The sequence below is a fragment of the Salvelinus alpinus genome, chromosome 26 (genome assembly GCF_045679555.1).
Source record: "Salvelinus alpinus chromosome 26, SLU_Salpinus.1, whole genome shotgun sequence".
Classification (NCBI taxonomy): domain Eukaryota; kingdom Metazoa; phylum Chordata; class Actinopteri; order Salmoniformes; family Salmonidae; genus Salvelinus; species Salvelinus alpinus.
This window is the reverse complement of record NC_092111.1, coordinates 38,624,933-38,646,919: the sequence shown is the minus strand read 5'-3', so window position 1 is coordinate 38,646,919 and position 21,987 is coordinate 38,624,933. Positions and strand designations below refer to the sequence as shown.

The following is a 21,987-nucleotide window of genomic DNA, read 5'->3' as shown; positions in this document are numbered from 1 at the left end:
ATGTATATAACAGGGTATATAACAGGGTGTATAACTATGTATATAACAGGATATATAACAGGGTATATAACAGGGTATATAACAGGGTGTATAACAGTGTATATAACAGGCTGTATAACAGGGTATATAACAGGGTATATAACAGGGTGTATAACAGGGTATATAATAGGGAATATAACAGGGTGTATAACAGGGTATATAACAGGGTGTATAACAGGGTGTATAACAGGGTGTATAACTATGTATATAACAGGGTATATAACAGGGTGTATAACTATGTATATAACAGGGTATATAACAGGGTGTATAACTATGTATATAACAGGATATATAACAGGGTATATAACAGGGTATATAACAGGGTATATAACAGGGTGTATAACAGGGTATATAACAGGGTGTATAACAGGGTATATAACAGGGTATATAACAGGGTGTATAACAGGGTGTATAACAGGGTATATAACAGGGTGTATAACTATGTATATAACAGGGAATATAACAGGGTGTATAACAGGGTATATAATAGGGAATATAACAGGGTGTATAACAGGGTATATAACAGGGTGTATAACAGGGTGTATAACAGGGTGTATAACTATGTATATAACAGGGTATATAACAGGGTGTATAACTATGTATATAACAGGGTATATAACAGGGTGTATAACTATGTATATAACAGGATATATAACAGGGTATATAACAGGGTATATAACAGGGTATATAACAGGGTGTATAACAGGGTATATAACAGGGTGTATAACAGGGTATATAACAGGGTATATAACAGGGTGTATAACAGGGTGTATAACAGGGTATATAACAGGGTGTATAACTATGTATATAACAGGGAATATAACAGGGTGTATAACAGGGTATATAACAGGGTGTATAACAGGGTGTATAACAGGGTATATAACAGGGTGTATAACTATGTATATAACAGGATATATAACAGGGTGTATAACTATGTATATAACAGGGTGTATAACACGGTATATAACTATGTATATAACAGGGTGTATAACAGGGTATATAACAGGGTATATAACAGGGTGTATAACAGGGTATATAACAGGGAATATAACAGGGTGTATAACTATGTATATAACAGGGTATATAACAGGGTGTATAACAGGGTATATAACAGGGAATATAACAGGGTGTATAACCATGTATATAACAGGGTGTATAACAGGGTATATAACAGGGTGTATAACAGGGTATATAACAGGATGTATAACAGGGTGTATAACCATGTATATAACAGGGTGTATAACAGGGAATATAACAGGGTGTATAACAGGGTGTATAACAGGGTGTATAACAGGGTGTATAACCATGTATATAACAGGGTATATAACAGGGTGTATAACACGGTATATAACAGGGTGTATAACAGGGTGTATAACAGGGTATATAACAGGGAATATAACAGGGTGTATAACCATGTATATAACAGGGTGTATAACAGGGTATATAACAGGGTGTATAACAGGGTATATAACAGGATGTATAACAGGGTGTATAACCATGTATATAACAGGGTGTATAACAGGGAATATAACAGGGTGTATAACAGGGTGTATAACAGGGTATATAACAGGGTGTATAACAGGGTGTATAACAGGGTTATGACAGGGTGTATAAACATGTAAATAACAGGGTATATAACAGGGTATATAACAGGGTATATAACAGGGTGTATAACCATGTATATAACAGGGTATATAACAGGGTGTATAACAGGGTGTATAACAGGGTGTATAACAGGGTATATAACAGGGTGTATAACAGGGTGTATAACAGGGTATATAACAGGGAATATAACAGGGAATATAACAGGGTGTATAACAGGGTGTATAACAGGGTGTATAACAGGGTGTATAACAGGGTGTATAACCATGTATATAACATGGTATATAACAGGGTATATAACAGGGTGTATAACAGGGTGTATAACAGGGTGTATAACAGGGAATATAACAGGGAATATAACAGGGTGTATAACAGGGTGTATAACAGGGTGTATAACAGGGTGTATAACAGGGTGTATAACCATGTATATAACAAGGTGTATAACAGGTTATGTAACAGGGTATATAACAGGGAATATAACAGGGTGTATAACCATGTATATAACAGGGTGTATAACCATGTATATAACAGGGTATATAACCATGTATATAACAGGGTGTATAACCATGTTTATAACAGGGTGTATAACAGGGTGTATAACAGGGTGTATAACCATGTATATAACAGGGTATATAACAGGGTGTATAACAGGGTATATAACAGTGTATATAACAGTGTATATAACAGGGTGTATAACCATGTATATAACAGGGTGTATAACCATGTATATAACAGGATATATAACAGGGTGTATAACCATGTATATAACAGGGTATATAACAGGGTGTATAACAGGGTATATAACAGGGTGTATAACAGTGTGTTTAACAGGGTATATAACAGGGTGTATAACAGGGTATATAACAGGGTGTATAACAGGGTGTATAACAGGGTGTATAACAGGGTGTATAACAGGGTATATAACAGGGTGTATAACAGGGTGTATAACAGGGTATATAACAGGGAGTATAACAGGGTGTATAACAGGGTGTATAACAGGGTGTATAACAGGGTATATAACAGGGTGTATAACAGGGTGTATAACAGGGTGTATAACAGGGTATATAACAGGGTGTATAACAGGGTACATAACAGGGTATATAACAGGGTGTATAACAGGGTGTATAACAGGGTATATAACAGGGTGTATAACAGGGTATATAACAGGGTATATAACAGGGTGTATAACAGGGTATATAACAGGGTGTATAACAGGGTATATAACAGGGTGTATAACAGGGTGTATAACATGATTTTTAACCCTGGGGTTTAGTCTAGTCTGCCAAGCCTTCACTGTTGGACGTGTCTGGTTTTTAACCATGGGGTTTAGTCTGGTCTGCCAAGCCTTCACTGTTGAACGTGGTTGGTTTTTAAACATGGGATTTAGTCTGGTCTGCCATACCTTAGCTGTTGAAGGTGTTTGGTGGCTGGCTGTCTCTGGTAATAGTTTGTGTCCCAAACAGCACATTAATCCCTACATAGTGCGCTACTTTTGATCAGAACCCTGTGCTAATATGGTGCCATCTGGTGCCATCTGTCACGTCAAAGACTCATATTTAACTGAAAGCACAAAGCCATTACCTGTGGTTGTATTGTGTTTGGCCGGTGTGAGGGAGGGGAACACTAGGATAATTAAAAGGAGAAGTGCCATCTCTCCACCTGCGGACAGAAGAGGGGAGGGGGAGAGATATTCAGATTGGGGGGAGGAAAGAGTTACATGAAGGATGGATAGTGCAAAGAGACAGAGAAAAAACGGAGGGTACGAGAAAGGAAGGGAAAGCAGGGAGGATGTAGGAGAGAGATAGTAAGACCCCTTCACAATTACTACAAGTTTCGTGAAAATATTGTCTGCTACATTTTACTCAGGCAGCGCACGACACTGGTCTGTTACACGTTACTCTGGGAGAATACGACACTGGTCTGCTACACGTTACTCTGGTAGAATACGAGACTGGTCTGTTACACGTTACTCTGGTAGAATATGACACTGGTCTGTTACACGTTACTCTGGTAGAATAAGACACTGGTCTGTTACACGTTACTCTGGTAGAATACGACACTGGTCTGTTACACGTTACTCTGGTAGAATACGACACTGGTCTGTTACACGTTACTCTGGTAGAATACGAGACTGGTCTGTTACACGTTACTCTGGTAGAATACGACACTGGTCTGTTACACGTTACTCTGGTAGAATACGAGACTGGTCTGTTACACGTTACTCTGGTAGAATACGACACTGGTCTGTTACACGTTACTCTGGTAGGATACGACACTGGTCTGTTACACGTTACTCTGGTAGAATACGAGACTGGTCTGTTACACGTTACTCTGGTAGAATACGACACTGGTCTGTTACACGTTACTCTGGTAGAGCACGACACTGGTCTGTTACACGTTACTCTGGTAGAATACGAGACTGGTCTGTTACACGTTACTCTGGTAGAATACGACACTGGTCTGTTACACGTTACTCTGGTAGAATACGAGACTGGTCTGTTACACGTTACTCTGGTAGAATACGACACTGGTCTGTTACACGTTACTCTGGTAGAATACGACACTGGTCTGTTACACGTTACTCTGGTAGAAAACGACACTGGTCTGTTACACGTTACTCTGGTAGGATACGACACTGGTCTGCTACACGTTACTCTGGTAGAATACGACACTGGTCTGTTACACGTTACTCTGGTAGAATACGACACTGGTCTGCTACACGTTACTCTGGTAGAATAGGACACTGGTCTGTTACACGTTACTCTGGTAGAATAGGACACTGGTCTGTTACACATTACTCTGGTAGAATACGATACTGGTCTGTTACACGTTACTCTGGCAGAATACGAGACTGGTCTGCTACACGTTACTCTGGTAGAATACGACACTGGTCTGTTACACGTTACTCTGGCAGAATACGAGACTGGTCTGCTACACGTTACTCTGGTAGAATATGACACTGGTCTGTTACACGTTACTCTGGCAGAATACGAGACTGGTCTGCTACACGTTACTCTGGTAGAATACGACACTGGTCTGTTACACGTTACTCTGGTAGGATACGACACTGGTCTGTTACACGTTATTCTGGTAGGATACGACACTGGTCTGTTACACATTACTCTGGTAGAATAGGACACTGGTCTGTTACACGTTACTCTGGTAGAATACGACACTGGTCTGCTACACGTTACTCTGGTAGGATACGACACTGGTCTGCTACACGTTACTCTGGTAGAATAAGACACTGGTCTGTTACACGTTACTCTGGTAGAATACGACACTGGTCTGTTACACGTTACTCTGGTAGAATACGACACTGGTCTGTTACACGTTACTCTGGTAGAATACGAGACTGGTCTGTTACACGTTACTCTGGTAGAGCACGACACTGGTCTGTTACACGTTACTCTGGTAGAGCACGACACTGGTCTGTTACACGTTACTGTGGTAGGATACGACACTGGTCTGTTACACGTTACTCTGGTAGAATACGACACTGGTCTGCTACACGTTACTCTGGTAGAATACGACACTGGTCTGTTACACGTTACTCTGGTAGAATACGAGACTGGTCTGTTACACGTTACTCTGGTAGAATACGACACTGGTCTGTTACACGTTACTCTGGTAGGATACGACACTGGTCTGTTACACGTTACTCTGGTAGGATACGACACTGGTCTGTTACACGTTACTCTGGTAGGATACGACACTGGTCTGCTACACGTTACTCCGGTAGAATACGATACTGGTCTGTTACACGTTACTCTGGTAGAATACCACACTGGTCTGTTACACGTTACTCTGGTAGAATACGAGACTGGTCTGTTACACGTTACTCTGGTAGAATACGACACTGGTCTGTTACACGTTACTCTGGTAGGATACGACACGGGTCTGTTACACGTTACTCTGGTAGGATACGACACTGGTCTGTTACACGTTACTCTGGTAGAGCACGACACTGGTCTGTTACACGTTACTCTGGTAGAATAGGAGACTGGTCTGTTACACATTACTCTGGTAGAATACGACACTGGTCTGTTACACGTTACTCTGGTAGAATACGAGACTGGTCTGCTACACGTTACTCTGGTAGAATACGACACTGGTCTGTTACACGTTACTCTGGTAGAATACGACACTGGTCTGTTACACGTTACTCTGGTAGAATACGACACTGGTCTGTTACACGTTACTCTGGTAGAATACGATACTGGTCTGTTACACGTTACTCTGGTAGAATAAGACACTGGTCTGCTACACGTTATTCTGGTAGGATACGACACTGGTCTGTTACACGTTACTCTGGTAGAATACGACACTGGTCTGTTACACGTTACTCTGGTAGAATACGATACTGGTCTGTTACACGTTACTCTGGTAGAATACGACACTGGTCTGTTACACGTTACTCTGGTAGAATACGACACTGGTCTGTTACACGTTACTCTGGTAGAATACGACACTGGTCTGTTACACGTTACTCTGGTAGAATAGGACACTGGTCTGTTACACGTTACTCTGGTAGAATACGATACTGGTCTGTTACACGTTACTCTGGTAGAATAGGACACTGGTCTGTTACACGTTACTCTGGCAGAATACGAGACTGGTCTGCTACACGTTACTCTGGTAGAATACGACACTGGTCTGTTACACGTTACTCTGGCAGAATACGAGACTGGTCTGCTACACGTTACTCTGGTAGAATACGACACTGGTCTGTTACACGTTACTCTGGCAGAATATGACACTGGTCTGCTACACGTTACTCTGGTAGAATACGACACTGGTCTGTTACACGTTACTCTGGTAGAATACGATACTGGTCTGTTACACGTTACTCTGGTAGAATACGACACTGGTCTGTTACACGTTACTCTGGTAGGATACGACACTGGTCTGTTACACGTTATTCTGGTAGAATACGACACTGGTCTGTTACACGTTACTCTGGTAGGATACGACACTGGTCTGTTACACGTTACTCTGGTAGAATACGACACTGGTCTGCTACACTTTACTCTGGTAGAATACGACACTGGTCTGTTACACGTTACTCTGGTAGAATACGATACTGGTCTGTTACACGTTACTCTGGTAGAATACCACACTGGTCTGTTACACGTTACTCTGGTAGAATACGACACTGGTCTGTTACACGTTACTCTGGTAGAATACGATACTGGTCTGTTACACGTTACTCTGGTAGAATAAGACACTGGTCTGCTACACGTTACTCTGGTAGGATACGACACTGGTCTGTTACACGTTACTCTGGTAGAATACGACACTGGTCTGTTACACGTTACTCTGGTAGAATACGATACTGGTCTGCTACACGTTACTCTGGTAGAATACGAGACTGGTCTGTTACACGTTACTCTGGTAGAATACGACACTGGTCTGTTACACGTTACTCTGGTAGAATACGACACTGGGCTGTTACACGTTACTCTGGTAGGATACGACACTGGTTTGTTACACGTTACTCTGGTAGAATAGGACACTGGTCTGTTACACGTTACTCTGGTAGAGCACGACACTGGTCTGTTACACGTTACTCTGGTAGAGCACGACACTGGTCTGTTACACGTTACTGTGGTAGGATACGACACTGGTCTGTTACACGTTACTCTGGTAGAATACGACACTGGTCTGCTACACGTTACTCTGGTAGAATACGACACTGGTCTGTTACACGTTACTCTGGTAGAATACGATACTGGTCTGTTACACGTTACTCTGGTAGAATAAGACACTGGTCTGCTACACGTTACTCTGGTAGAATACGATACTGGTCTGCTACACGTTACTCTGGTAGAATACGAGACTGGTCTGTTACACGTTACTCTGGTAGAATACGACACTGGTCTGTTACACGTTACTCTGGTAGGATACGACACTGGTCTGTTACACGTTACTCTGGTAGAATACGACACTGGTCTGTTACACGTTACTCTGGTAGAATACGACACTGGTCTGTTACACGTTACTCTGGTAGAATACGACACTGGTCTGTTACACGTTACTCTGTTAGAATACGACACTGGTCTGTTACACGTTACTCTGGTAGAATACGACACTGGTCTGTTACACGTTACTCTGGTAGAATACGACACTGGTCTGCTACACGTTACTCTGGTAGAATACGACACTGGTCTGTTACACGTTACTCTGGTAGAATACGACACTGGTCTGTTACACGTTACTCTGGTAGATTTGGACTGAGTAGATATGGAGCATGTGTTGAAGTAGTGGATGAAGTCCTGCGCCAAGGTGGGCCACCAGTACTTTTCGGAGAGGGATTAGATGGTGGGGGTGTCCAGCGGTGAGGAATGTGTATGCCCAGGTTAACAGCCGATCTCTCAGCCCTGTGGGAACGTAGATGCACTCCGGATATCTACATCTATGTCCCAACATACAGGGCTAATGATACAGCAGGACCGATTGATAGGCTGGTGGGCATTCACAGGGCCCTCAACCGGCATGGAACCACAGGGTACGGGAAAGCATGTCCTCCAGCATGGAACCACAGGGTACGGGAAAGCATGTCCACCGGCATGGAACCACAGGGTACGGGAAAGCATGTCCTCCGGCATGGAACCACAGGGTACGGGAAAGCATGTCCTCCGGCATCCTGGTCCCCAGGCGGTCATTTTCATACGCGACCATGTGATGGTGGGATTGTGACGTTGGAGCCGCGGGAGTCCGAGGATTACCTTGTGTACAGGTGCGGAGGTGATAAAGAAGGGAAGGCTTTCCTGGCGAATTGGGTGAGTGGTGCGATGATGTGTGTAACTGTGCCAGATCCCAATGGTCGTGTGTCCAGAGCATGGATAGGAAAAGGAGTGGTGAGCGGTTTATGAGATTAAGTTCAGGGAGGAGGTGAGGGCCTGGTTGATGAAGTTCTCAACGGCACCGGAGTCCACTAGAGCTGTAGAGACAACACTTGAGGGACAGCCATCCAGTGAAATAGGAACCAGAAAGGGTTTGGCTAAAAAACTAAGAAAATGAGATACTCACGCCTACCCTGGGAGATGGAAGGTCACGGGGCTGCCTCTCTGTTCTAGTGGATCCTGCGTAAGGACGCACTGGACACCACTGAAGGTAGAGCGGCCCTCCTGGCCGCAATAGGAACAGAGCACCAGCTGTCTCCGGCGACGCCGCCCTGCAGCGGAGAGGTGTGTGGGCCCCTACCTCCATGGGTTCAGGCTCTGCCTCGGGACAGCCAAAGGAGGGAGGCGAGTAGCGAGATGGACACCGGCGCTCCCGCAGAAGGTTATTCAGATGGATGACCATCGAGATGAGAGCATCCACAGGAAATATTGTCATCTCGACATGCCAACTCCATCTCGACCTCCTCGTGCAGTCCACAGCGGAATAGAATGCGGAGCGCTGGCTCAATCCATCCGCTGGAAGCTGCCACAGTCCGAAAGGTGAGGGCGTACTACTCTGCGGTCTGGGCACCCTGCCGGAGCTGGAAGAGTTGCTCGCCTCCCTCTCTGCCCTCTGGAGGATGGTTGAAGACCGTCGTGAACAGAGCCATGAACATCTCATAGGACCCATAGGACCCAGCACCAGTCCCATTTACATACCCAGCACCAGTTCCAGCACCAGTCCCATTTACAGACCCAGCACCAGTTCCAGCACCAGTCCCAGCACCAGTCCCATTTACAGACCCAGCACCAGACCCAGCACCAGTCCCATTTACAGACCCAGCACCAGACCCAGCACCAGTCCCATTCACAGACCCAGCACCAGACCCATTCACAGTCCCAGCACCAGTCCCATTCACAGACCCAGCACCAGTCCCATTCACAGACCCAGCACCAGACCCAGCACCATACCCAGCACCATACCCAGCACCAGTCCCAGCACCAGTCCCATTCACAGACCCAGCACCAGACCCATTCACAGACCCAGCACCAGTCCCATTCACAGACCCAGCACCAGACCCATTCACAGTCCCAGCACCAGTCCCATTCACAGACCCAGCACCAGACCCATTCACAGACCCAGCACCAGACCCAGCACCAGTCCCATTCACAGACCCAGCACCAGACCCATTCACAGACCCAGCACCATACCCAGCACCAGTCCCAGCACCAGTCCCAGCACCAGTCCCAGCACCAGTCCCAGCACCAGTCCCATTTACATACCCAGCACCAGTCCCAGCACCAGACCCATTCACAGACCCAGCACCATACCCAGCACCAGTCCCAGCACCAGTCCCAGCACCAGTCCCAGCACCAGTCCCAGCACCAGTCCCATTTACATACCCAGCACCAGTCCCAGCACCAGTCCCAGCACCAGTCCCATTTACATACCCAGCACCAGACCCATTTACAGACCCAGCACCAGACCCAGCACCAGTCCCAGCACCAGACCCATTTACAGACCCAGCACCAGACCCATTTACAGACCCAGCACCAGTCCCAGCACCAGTCCCAGCACCAGTCCCAGCACCAGTCCCAGCACCAGTCCCAGCACCAGTCCCAGCACCAGTCCCAGCACCAGTCCCAGCACCAGTCCCAGCACCAGTCCCATTTACATACCCAGCACCAGACCCATTCACAGACCCAGCACCAGACCCAGCACCAGTCCCATTCACAGTCCCATTCACAGACCCAGCACCAGTCCCAGCACCAGTCCCATTCACAGCACCAGTCCCATTCACAGACCCAGACCCAGCACCAGTCCCATTTACAGGCCCAGCACCAGTCCCATTCACAGACCCAGTCCCATTCACAGACCTAGCACCAGTCCCATTCACATACCCAGCACCAGTCCCATTCACAGTCCCATTCACAGACCCAGCACCAGTCCCATTCACAGTCCCAGCACCAGACCCAGCACCAGTCCCATTCACATACCCAGCACCAGTCCCATTCACAGACCCAGCACCAGTCCCATTCACAGACCCAGCACCAGTCCCAGCACCAGTCCCATTCACAGACCCAGCACCAGACCCAGCACCAGTCCCATTTACAGGCCCAGCACCAGTCCCATTCACAGACCCAGTCCCATTCACAGACCCAGCACCAGTCCCATTCACAGACCCAGCACCATACCCAGCACCAGTCCCATTCACAGACCCAGCACCAGTCCCAGCACCAGTCCCATTCACATACCCAGCACCAGACCCAGCACCAGTCCCATTCACAGACCCAGCACCCGACCCAGCACCAGTCCCATTCACAGACCCAGCACCAGTCCCATTTACAGACCCAGCACCAGTCCCAGCACCAGTCCCATTCACATACCCAGCACCAGACCCAGCACCAGTCCCATTCACAGACCCAGCACCCGACCCAGCACCAGTCCCATTCACAGACCCAGCACCAGTCCCATTTACAGACCCAGCACCAGTCCCAGCACCAGTCCCATTCACAGACCCAGCACCAGACCCAGCACCAGTCCCATTCACAGACCCAGCACCCGTCCCAGCACCAGTCCCATTCACAGACCCAGCACCCGTCCCAGCACCAGCGCCAGTCATTTCATTCGTTTGAATGGTCTGAATAGTATACTGGTCATAATCCAAAACCCACTACTCTATTCCTCCACTACTACTGGTGCGGTAGTGGATACCGCCCGTCATTCACCATCAGCTCAGTATACATGAAGGCATGGACACAGGCCTAGTCATGGACACAGGCCTAGTCTGAAAGAGGACTAAATTAGCAATACATCAATGCACTGCTACCCTGCTTGCTTTGCCTTGTATGGTGCCAGCCAGACAGCCAGCCAAAAACCCAGCCAGCCAGCCAGCCAGAGAGCCAGACAGACAGACAGACAGACAGACAGACAGACAGACAGACAGACAGACAGACAGACAGACAGACAGACAGACAGACAGACAGACAGAGAGCCAGCCAGCCAGCCAGCCAGCCAGAGAGTGTGCAAAGGCATATTTAGGTGCACTTTATCCAGTGCTTTTGAGCGGGAGATAATTGCAGTATAATTGAATTGGACTGATTATTTATTTTGAATCAAATGAATGGCCCTTCTGCAGTGATTTGATGACTGCGTTCCAAATGACACCCTATTCTCTATATAGTACTAGTTCCCTACTTTTGACCAGGGAATAGGGTGCGATTTGGGACGCACAGCCTTGATGAAAGCAGCAGAGAAGTGGAGGATGAGAGAATGAGTGCTAAAGTGTTTCATTAAAGGCCCGGTGAAATCAAAATGATGTTTTCCTGTGTTTTGTATCATATTGTGGAAAAGATGATGGAATGAACATTGTAAAAGTGTGAAAAGGTTCTTATCCCCTGATAGTTAAAATATTATAATCAGCAGATTTGCATGGGGGAGAATTTCAGCTTGCCTGGTGACATCACCAAGCAGTAAATTGGTTAATAGACCAATAACAAAGATAGTTCCAATCCTCTCTGCTAATAACAGCTAGTTTTCAGTTTTTCCCCCCTTACTAAGACCCCTCCCAGACAGTCGTAGCAAAATGATTACTGGAGCCATTTATGTTTGCAAAGAATATATATTTTTGTTAATTTTAATGGAAAACTATGACAGTAAGGTACTTAATTGTTACCCAGAAATGATTTGATATCGATATAAAAACAGCTTAATTGTTACCCAGATGTCACACCCTGATCTGTTTTACCTGTCCCTGTGATTGTCTCCACCCCCTCCAGGTGTCGCTTATTTTCCCCAGTGTATTTATCCCTGTGTTTCCTGTCTCTCTGTGCCAGTGTATTTATCCCTGTGTTTCCTGTCTCTCTGTGCCAGTGTATTTATCCCTGTGTTTCCTGTCTCTCTGTGCCAGTGTATTTATCCCTGTGTTTCCTGTCTCTCTGTGCCAGTGTATTTATCCTTGTGTTTCCTGTCTCTCTGTGCCAGTGTATTTATCCCTGTGTTTCCTGTCTCTCTGTACCAGTGTATTTATCCCTGTGTTTCCTGTCTCTCTGTGCCAGTGTATTTATCCCTGTGTTTCCTGTCTCTCTGTGCCAGTTCGTCTTGTATGTTTAGTCAAGTCAACCAGCGTGTTTTTCCCTGTACTCCTTTTCTATTGTCTTTTGCTAGTCTTTCCGGTTCTGACCCCTGCCTGACTGGACTACTTTCCCACCTGCCTGATCATCCTGCCTGCCCTGACCTTGAATCTGCCTGCCCTTCGGTACCTATTGGACTCTGATCTGGTTTGGACCTTTTTGCCTGTCCACAACCATTCTCTTGCCTACCCCCTTTTGGATTAATAAACATCGTAAGACTCCAACCATCTGCCTCCTGTGTCTGCATCTGGGTCTCGCCTTGTGCCTTGATACCAAGAAATTATTTGATATCGATATAAAAACAGCTTAATTGGGCCTTTAAGCGCTGCCCAACCCAACAACAGTAGTAAAATAATACAACATTCAAACACACCACCGAAGCCAACTGATGGGATACAAAACCCGTGAGGGCACCATCAACAGCTACAGTAAATCTGTGGCTGCATGTGTCAAAAGTTACACCCTATTCTCTATTTAGTGCACTACTTATGTATACTGTTGGTCAAAAGTAGTGCACTATATAGTAAGTAGGCTGCCAGATATGCAGCCTTTGACACAAGGGACCAGATGCCGCATATTAAAACATTACAAACACTTACAGATCAAATCCTGTGGTGGGTATGCCACCGCGATATGTTCCCCCACAGTTCCGAGAACTTAAAGGCCCAGTGCAGTCAAAAAACATACTTTTACTGCGTTTTATATACTGTATATTTCCACACTATGAAATTGGAATAATACTGTGAAATTGTGAAAATAATGAAAAATGCAGTTTTAATGTAATTTCTGCCTGTTTTGGTGGGATGGAGTTTCAGCCTCCCATGGTGACGTCACCAGGCGATAAATTAGTTAATAGACCAATAAGAAAGAGAGTTCCAAACCTCTCTACCAATAACAGCCAGTTTACAGTTTTCCCCTCCCCACTCAGACCACTCCCAGACAGTTCTAGCTAAATTCTTGCTTGAGAAATTGCCCTTTGCTAAGAAGCAAATGTTGTTTATTTTTGACCATTTTAATTGAAAACAATCACAGTAAGGTACTTAACTGCTACACAGACATTTTTTGATATTGAGATAAAACAGCTACATTGGACGTTGAATGGAAAAATCATAGATCTGATTTTTGATTAAATTGCTTTTTTTTATTGACTTCAGGAGAAGCACATCAATCAGTCGTGAAATGATAATGACTGCATCTGGACACATTATCATCTTAAACCATACAGGTGGGAGTCGCTCCTCGTCCTCGTCACGCCTTAGATGTAGGATCTTAATTTGAGCCAGTTTGAGCCAGTCAGTTCAATTTGAGCCAGTTCTTTCTAGGGAGTTGTTCCTAGCCACCGTGCTTCTACACCTGCATTGCTTGCTGTTTGGGGTTTTAGGCTGGGTTTCTGTACAGCATTTTGTGACATCAGCTGATGTAAGAAGGGCTTTATGAATACATTTGATTGATTTGCTACAGCAGGAAAATCATCCTGCAGCAACAGGAAATGTGAATTATTATGTAGACTATAATTAACGGACATTTTTGTGAGGGTTGATACATTTTTTCGTAAGGGAAAATCAAGTCTGGAATTTCAAAGTTTAAATAACACAATTCAGAAGCCTTTTGGGCAAATACACTACAAGTTTTACAATTCCTGCATTGCAGAATTTTTTTCCTGCTACAGTGTGATCAAATTAAAATCCTACATCTGTGCATGTGTGAAGGACCCTTTGGAACAGAGCTGTGAAAGTTAAGAGCCCATGTCAGAGTCCCAAATGGCACCCTATTCCCTATAGAGTGCACTACCTTCGATCAGAGCCCTGTGGGATTCCCTGATCAAAAGTAGTGCACTACAAATAGAATAGGGTGCCTTTTTGGGAGTAAAATCTATAACTATATAACCATGACAGAGCGTGCCAACGCCTTTACAGAATCCTGCTGCATCGAGGGGAATTTCAAGTGGCTGTCAGAGGGTGAGGTGGCCTTGTATGGAGAAGTGGCTCTGCATCCCAAACGGCATCATATTCCCTATAGAGTGCACTACTTTTGATCAGAGGCCCTATGTTCCCTGGTTAAAAGTAGTGCACTGCAGAGGGAACAGAGTGCCCATTTGGGACGCACCCTAAGTCTGAAGGTAGCTGGGCTAGCGTAGTGTTAGAGGACTGCTCTGCTGCAGTGCAGGGTTAACAGGAACACTCCTTCAGACAAACACTACTGTTATAGAGGAATACAAGTGGGCATAGAGGCAAGCAGACAGCTAAGAGTCCACCTGCAGTGGCAGACCAGGCAGGATCCTCTCTCTCTCTCTCTCTCTCTCTCTAGACAAACATTGTCAGAAGAATGGCCTTACTGAAGAGCACAGTGACTTTCAATGTGGCACCGTCATAAGATGCCACCTTTCCAACAAGTCAGTTTGTCAAATTTGTGCCCTGCTGGAGGTGTCCCGGTCAACTGTAAGTGCTGTTATTGTAAAGTGGAAACGTCTAGGAGCAACAACGTCTCAGCAGCAAAGTGGTAGGCCACACAAGCTCACAGAACTGGACTTCCGAGTGCTGAAACGTGTCTTTCCTCGGTTGCAACACTCACTACCGAGTTCCAAACCCAACCTCACTCATGCTCTTGTGGCTGAATGGAAGAAAGTCCCCGCAGCAATGTTCCAACATCTAGTGCAAAGCCTTCCCAGAAGAGTGGAGGCTGGTATAGCAGCAAAGGGGGGACCAACATCATATTAATGCCCATGATTTTGGAATAAGATTTTCAACAATATATACTGTTGGGTGGTCTGTTGGGTGGTCTCCAGAACATATATACTGTTGGATGGTCTCCAGAACATATATACTGTTGGATGGTCTCCAGAACATATATACTGTTGGATGGTCTCCAGAACATATATACTGTTGGATGGTCTCCAGAACATATATACTGTTGGGTGGTCTCTAGAACATATATACTGTTGGGTGGTCTCCAGAATATATATACTGTTGGGTGGTCTCCAGAACATATATACTGTTGGATGGTCTCCAGAACATATATACTGTTGGGTGGTCTCCAGAACATATATACTGTTGGGTGGTCTCCAGAACATATATACTGTTGGGTGGTCTCCAGAACATATATACTGTTGGGTGGTCTCCAGAACATATATACTGTTGGGTGGTCTCCAGAACATATATACTGTTGGGTGGTCTCCAGAACATATATACTGTTGGGTGGTCTCCAGAACATATATACTGTTGGGTGGTCTCCAGAACATATATACTGTTGGGTGGTCTCCAGAACATATATACTGTTGGGTGGTCTCCAGAACATATATACTGTTGGGTGGTCTCCAGAACATATATACTGTTGGGTGGTCTCCAGAACATATATACTGTTGGGTGGTCTCCAGAACATATATACTGTTGGGTGGTCTCCAGAACATATATACTGTTGGATGGTCTCCAGAACATATATACTGTTGGATGGTCTCCAGAACATATATACTGTTGGATGGTCTCCAGAACATATATACTGTTGGGTGGTCTCCAGAACATATATACTGTTGGGTGGTCTGTTGGGTGGTCTCCAGAACATATATACTGTTGGGTGGTCTGTTGGATGGTCTCCAGAACATATATACCGTTGGGTGGTCTCCAGAACATATATACTGTTGGATGGTCTCCAGAACATATATACTGTTGGATGGTCTCCAGAACATATATACTGTTGGATGGTCTCCAGAACATATATACTGTTGGGTGGTCTCCAGAACATATATACTGTTGGGTGGTCTGTTGGGTGGTCTCCAGAACATACAGTGGGGAGAACAAGTATTTGATACACTGACAATTTTGCAGGTTTTCCTACTTACAAAGCATGTAGAGGTCTGTAATTTTTATCATAGGTACACTTCAACTGTGAGAGAAGGAATCTAAAACAAAAATCCAGAAAATCACATTGTATGATTTTTAAGTAATTAATTTGCATTTTATTGCATGACATAAGTATTTGATACATCAGAAAAGCAGAACTGAATATTTGGTACAGAAACCTTAGTTTGCAATTACAGAGATCATACGTTTCCTGTAGTTCTTGACCAGGTTTGCACACACTGCAGCAGGGATTTTGGCCCACTCCTCCATACAGACCTTCTCCAGATCCTTCAGGTTTCGGTGCTGTCGCTGGGCAATACGGACTTTCGGCTCCCTCCAAAGATTTTCTATTGGGTTCAGGTCTGGAGACTGGCTAGGCCACTCCAGGACCTTGAGATGCTTCTTACGGAGCCACTCCTTAGTTGCCCTGGCTGTGTGTTTCGGGTCGTTGTCATGCTGGAAGACCCAGCCACGACCCATCTTCAATGCTCTTACTGAGGGAAGGAGGTTGTTGGTCAAGATCTCGCGATACATGGCCCCATCCATCCTCCCTTCAATACGGTGCAGTCGTCCTGTCCCCTTTGCAGAAAAGCATCCCCAAAGAATGATGTTTCCACCTCCATGCTTCACGGTTGGGATGGTGTTCTTGGGGTTGTACTCATCCTTCTATTCCTCCAAACACGGCGAGTGGAGTTTAGAGCAAAAAGCTCTATTTTTGTCTCATCAGACCACATGACCTTCTCCCATTCCTCCTCTGGATCATCCAGATGGTCATTGGCAAACTTCAGACGGGCCTGGACATGCGCTGGCTTGAGCAGGGGGACCTTGCGTGCGCTGCAGGATTTTAATCCATGACGGCGTAGTGTGTTACTAATGGTTTTCTTTGAGACTGTGGTCCCAGCTCTCTTCAGGTCATTGACCAGGTCCTGCCGTGTAGTTCTGGGCTGATCCCTCACATTCCTCATGATCATTGATACCCCACGAGGTGAGATCTTGCATGGAGCCCCAGACCGAGGGTGATTGACCGTCATCTTGAACTTCTTCCATTTTCTAATAATTGTGCCAACAGTTGTTGCCTTCTCACCAAGCTGCTTGGCTATTGTCCTGTAGCCCATCCCAGCCTTGTACAGGTCTACAATTTATCCCTGATGTCCTTACACAGCTCTCTGGTCTTGGCCATTGTGGAGAGGTTGGAGTCCGTTTGATTGAGTGTGTGGACAGGTGTCTTTTATACAGGTAACGAGTTCAAACAGATGCAGTTAATACAGGTAATGAGTGGAGAACAGGAGGGCTTCTTAAAGAAAAACTAACAGGTCTGTGAGAGCCGGAATTCTTACTGGTTGGTAGGTGATCAAATACTTATGTCATGCAATAAAATGCAAATTAATTACTTAAAAATCATACAATGTGATTTTCTGGATTTTTGTTTTAGATTCCTTCTCTCACAGTTGAAGTGTACCTATGATAAAAATGACAGACCTCTACATGCTTTGTAAGTAGGAAAACCTGCAAAATCGGCAGTGTATCAAATACTTGTTCTCCCCACTGTATATACTGTTGGGTGGTCTGTTGGGTGGTCTCCAGAACATATATACTGTTGGGTGGTCTCCAGAATATATATACTGTTGGGTGGTCTCCAGAACATATATACTGTTGGGTGGTCTCCAGAACATATATACTGTTGGGTGGTCTCCAGAACATATATACTGTTGGGTGGTCTCCAGAACATATATACTGTTGGGTGGTCTCCAGAATATATATACTGTTGGGTGGTCTCCAGAACATATATACTGTTGGGTGGTCTCCAGAACATATATACTGTTGGGTGGTCTCCAGAACATATATACTGTTGGGTGGTCTCCAGAACATATATACTGTTGGGTGGTCTACAGAACATATATACTGTTGGGTGGTCTCCAGAACATATATACTGTTGGATGGTCTCCAGAATATATATACTGTTGGATGGTCTCCAGAACATATATACTGTTGGGTGGTCTCCAGAACATATATACTGTTGGGTGGTCTGTTGGGTGGTCTCCAGAACATATATACTGTTGGGTGGTCTGTTGGGTGGTCTCCAGAACATATATACTGTTGGGTGGTCTCCAGAATATATATACTGTTGGGTGGTCTCCAGAACATATATACTGTTGGGTGGTCTCCAGAACATATATACTGTTGGATGGTCTGTTGGGTGGTCTCCAGAACATATATACTGTTGGGTGGTCTCCAGAACATATATACTGTTGGATGGTCTCCAGAACATATATACTGTTGGATGGTCTCCAGAACATATATACTGTTGGGTGGTCTCCAGAACATATATACTGTTGGGTGGTCTCCAGAATATATATACTGTTGGGTGGTCTCCAGAACATATATACTGTTGGATGGTCTCCAGAACATATATACTGTTGGGTGGTCTCCAGAACATATATACTGTTGGGTGGTCTCCAGAACATATATACTGTTGGGTGGTCTCCAGAATATATATACTGTTGGGTGGTCTCCAGAACATATATACTGTTGGATGGTCTCCAGAACATATATACTGTTGGGTGGTCTCCAGAACATATATACTGTTGGGTGGTCTCCAGAACATATATACTGTTGGATGGTCTCCAGAACATATATACTGTTGGATGGTCTCCAAAACATATATACTGTTGGGTGGTCTCCAGAACATATATACTGTTGGGTGGTCTCCAGAACATATATACTGTTGGATGGTCTCCAGAACATATATACTGTTGGGTGGTCTCTAGAACATATATACTGTTGGGTGGTCTCCAGAATATATATACTGTTGGGTGGTCTCCAGAACATATATACTGTTGGATGGTCTCCAGAACATATATACTGTTGGGTGGTCTCCAGAACATATATACTGTTGGGTGGTCTCCAGAACATATATACTGTTGGGTGGTCTCCAGAACATATATACTGTTGGGTGGTCTCCAGAACATATATACTGTTGGGTGGTCTCCAGAACATATATACTGTTGGGTGGTCTCCAGAACATATATACTGTTGGGTGGTCTCCAGAACATATATACTGTTGGGTGGTCTCCAGAACATATATACTGTTGGGTGGTCTCCAGAACATATATACTGTTGGGTGGTCTCCAGAACATATATACTGTTGGGTGGTCTCCAGAACATATATACTGTTGGGTGGTCTCCAGAACATATATACTGTTGGGTGGTCTCCAGAACATATATACTGTTGGGTGGTCTCCAGAACATATATACTGTTGGATGGTCTCCAGAACATATATACTGTTGGATGGTCTCCAGAACATATATACTGTTGGATGGTCTCCAGAACATATATACTGTTGGGTGGTCTCCAGAACATATATACTGTTGGGTGGTCTGTTGGGTGGTCTCCAGAACATATATACTGTTGGGTGGTCTGTTGGATGGTCTCCAGAACATATATACCGTTGGGTGGTCTCCAGAACATATATACTGTTGGATGGTCTCCAGAACATATATACTGTTGGATGGTCTCCAGAACATATATACTGTTGGATGGTCTCCAGAACATATATACTGTTGGGTGGTCTCCAGAACATATATACTGTTGGGTGGTCTGTTGGGTGGTCTCCAGAACATATATACTGTTGGGTGGTCTGTTGGGTGGTCTCCAGAACATATATACTGTTGGGTGGTCTCCAGAATATATATACTGTTGGGTGGTCTCCAGAACATATATACTGTTGGGTGGTCTCCAGAACATATATACTGTTGGGTGGTCTCCAGAACATATATACTGTTGGGTGGTCTCCAGAACATATATACTGTTGGGTGGTCTCCAGAATATATATACTGTTGGGTGGTCTCCAGAACATATATACTGTTGGGTGGTCTCCAGAACATATATACTGTTGGGTGGTCTCCAGAACATATATACTGTTGGGTGGTCTCCAGAACATATATACTGTTGGGTGGTCTACAGAACATATATACTGTTGGGTGGTCTCCAGAACATATATACTGTTGGATGGTCTCCAGAATATATATACTGTTGGATGGTCTCCAGAACATATATACTGTTGGGTGGTCTCCAGAACATATATACTGTTGGGTGGTCTGTTGGGTGGTCTCCAGAACATATATACTGTTGGGTGGTCTGTTGGGTGGTCTCCAGAACATATATACTGTTGGGTGGTCTCCAGAATATATATACTGTTGGGTGGTCTCCAGAACATATATACTGTTGGGTGGTCTCCAGAACATATATACTGTTGGATGGTCTGTTGGGTGGTCTCCAGAACATATATACTGTTGGGTGGTCTCCAGAACATATATACTGTTGGATGGTCTCCAGAACATATATACTGTTGGATGGTCTCCAGAACATATATACTGTTGGGTGGTCTCCAGAACATATATACTGTTGGGTGGTCTCCAGAATATATATACTGTTGGGTGGTCTCCAGAACATATATACTGTTGGATGGTCTCCAGAACATATATACTGTTGGGTGGTCTCCAGAACATATATACTGTTGGGTGGTCTCCAGAACATATATACTGTTGGGTGGTCTCCAGAATATATATACTGTTGGGTGGTCTCCAGAACATATATACTGTTGGATGGTCTCCAGAACATATATACTGTTGGGTGGTCTCCAGAACATATATACTGTTGGGTGGTCTCCAGAACATATATACTGTTGGGTGGTCTCCAGAACATATATACTGTTGGGTGGTCTCCAGAACATATATACTGTTGGATGGTCTCCAGAACATATATACTGTTGGGTGGTCTCCAGAACATATATACTGTTGGGTGGTCTCCAGAACATATATACTGTTGGATGGTCTCCAGAACATATATACTGTTGGGTGGTCTCCAGAACATATATACTGTTGGGTGGTCTCCAGAACATATATACTGTTGGATGGTCTCCAGAACATATATACTGTTGGATGGTCTCCAGAACATATATACTGTTGGATGGTCTCCAGAACATATATACTGTTGGGTGGTCTCCAGAACATATATACTGTTGGATGGTCTCCAGAACATATATACTGTTGGATGGTCTCCAGAACATATATACTGTTGGGTGGTCTCCAGAATATATATACTGTTGGGTGGTCTCCAGAACATATATACTGTTGGGTGGTCTCCAGAACATATATACTGTTGGATGGTCTGTTGGGTGGTCTCCAGAACATATATACTGTTGGATGGTCTCCAGAACATATATACTGTTGGATGGTCTCCAGAACATATATACTGTTGGATGGTCTGTTGGGTGGTCTCCAGAACATATATACTGTTGGATGGTCTCCAGAACATATATACTGTTGGATGGTCTGTTGGGTGGTCTCCAGAACATATATACTGTTGGATGGTCTCCAGAACATATATACTGTTGGATGGTCTGTTGGGTGGTCTCCAGAACATATATACTGTTGGATGGTCTCCAGAACATATATACTGTTGGATGGTCTCCAGAACATATATACTGTTG

General features: G+C 44.7%; 1 protein-coding gene across 1 annotated transcript in view; it reads right to left on the bottom strand.

Annotated features, from left to right (window-relative positions):
• The window catches only part of LOC139555298 (gamma-aminobutyric acid type B receptor subunit 1-like), a 324,185-nt gene that overhangs the window by 237,882 nt on the left and 64,316 nt on the right, over nt 1-21,987 (bottom strand). The window contains exon 2 of the mRNA XM_071368991.1: nt 3,223-3,300. Coding sequence (XP_071225092.1) covers nt 3,223-3,300 — 78 coding nt within the window. The remainder of the gene's footprint in view (nt 1-3,222; nt 3,301-21,987) is intronic.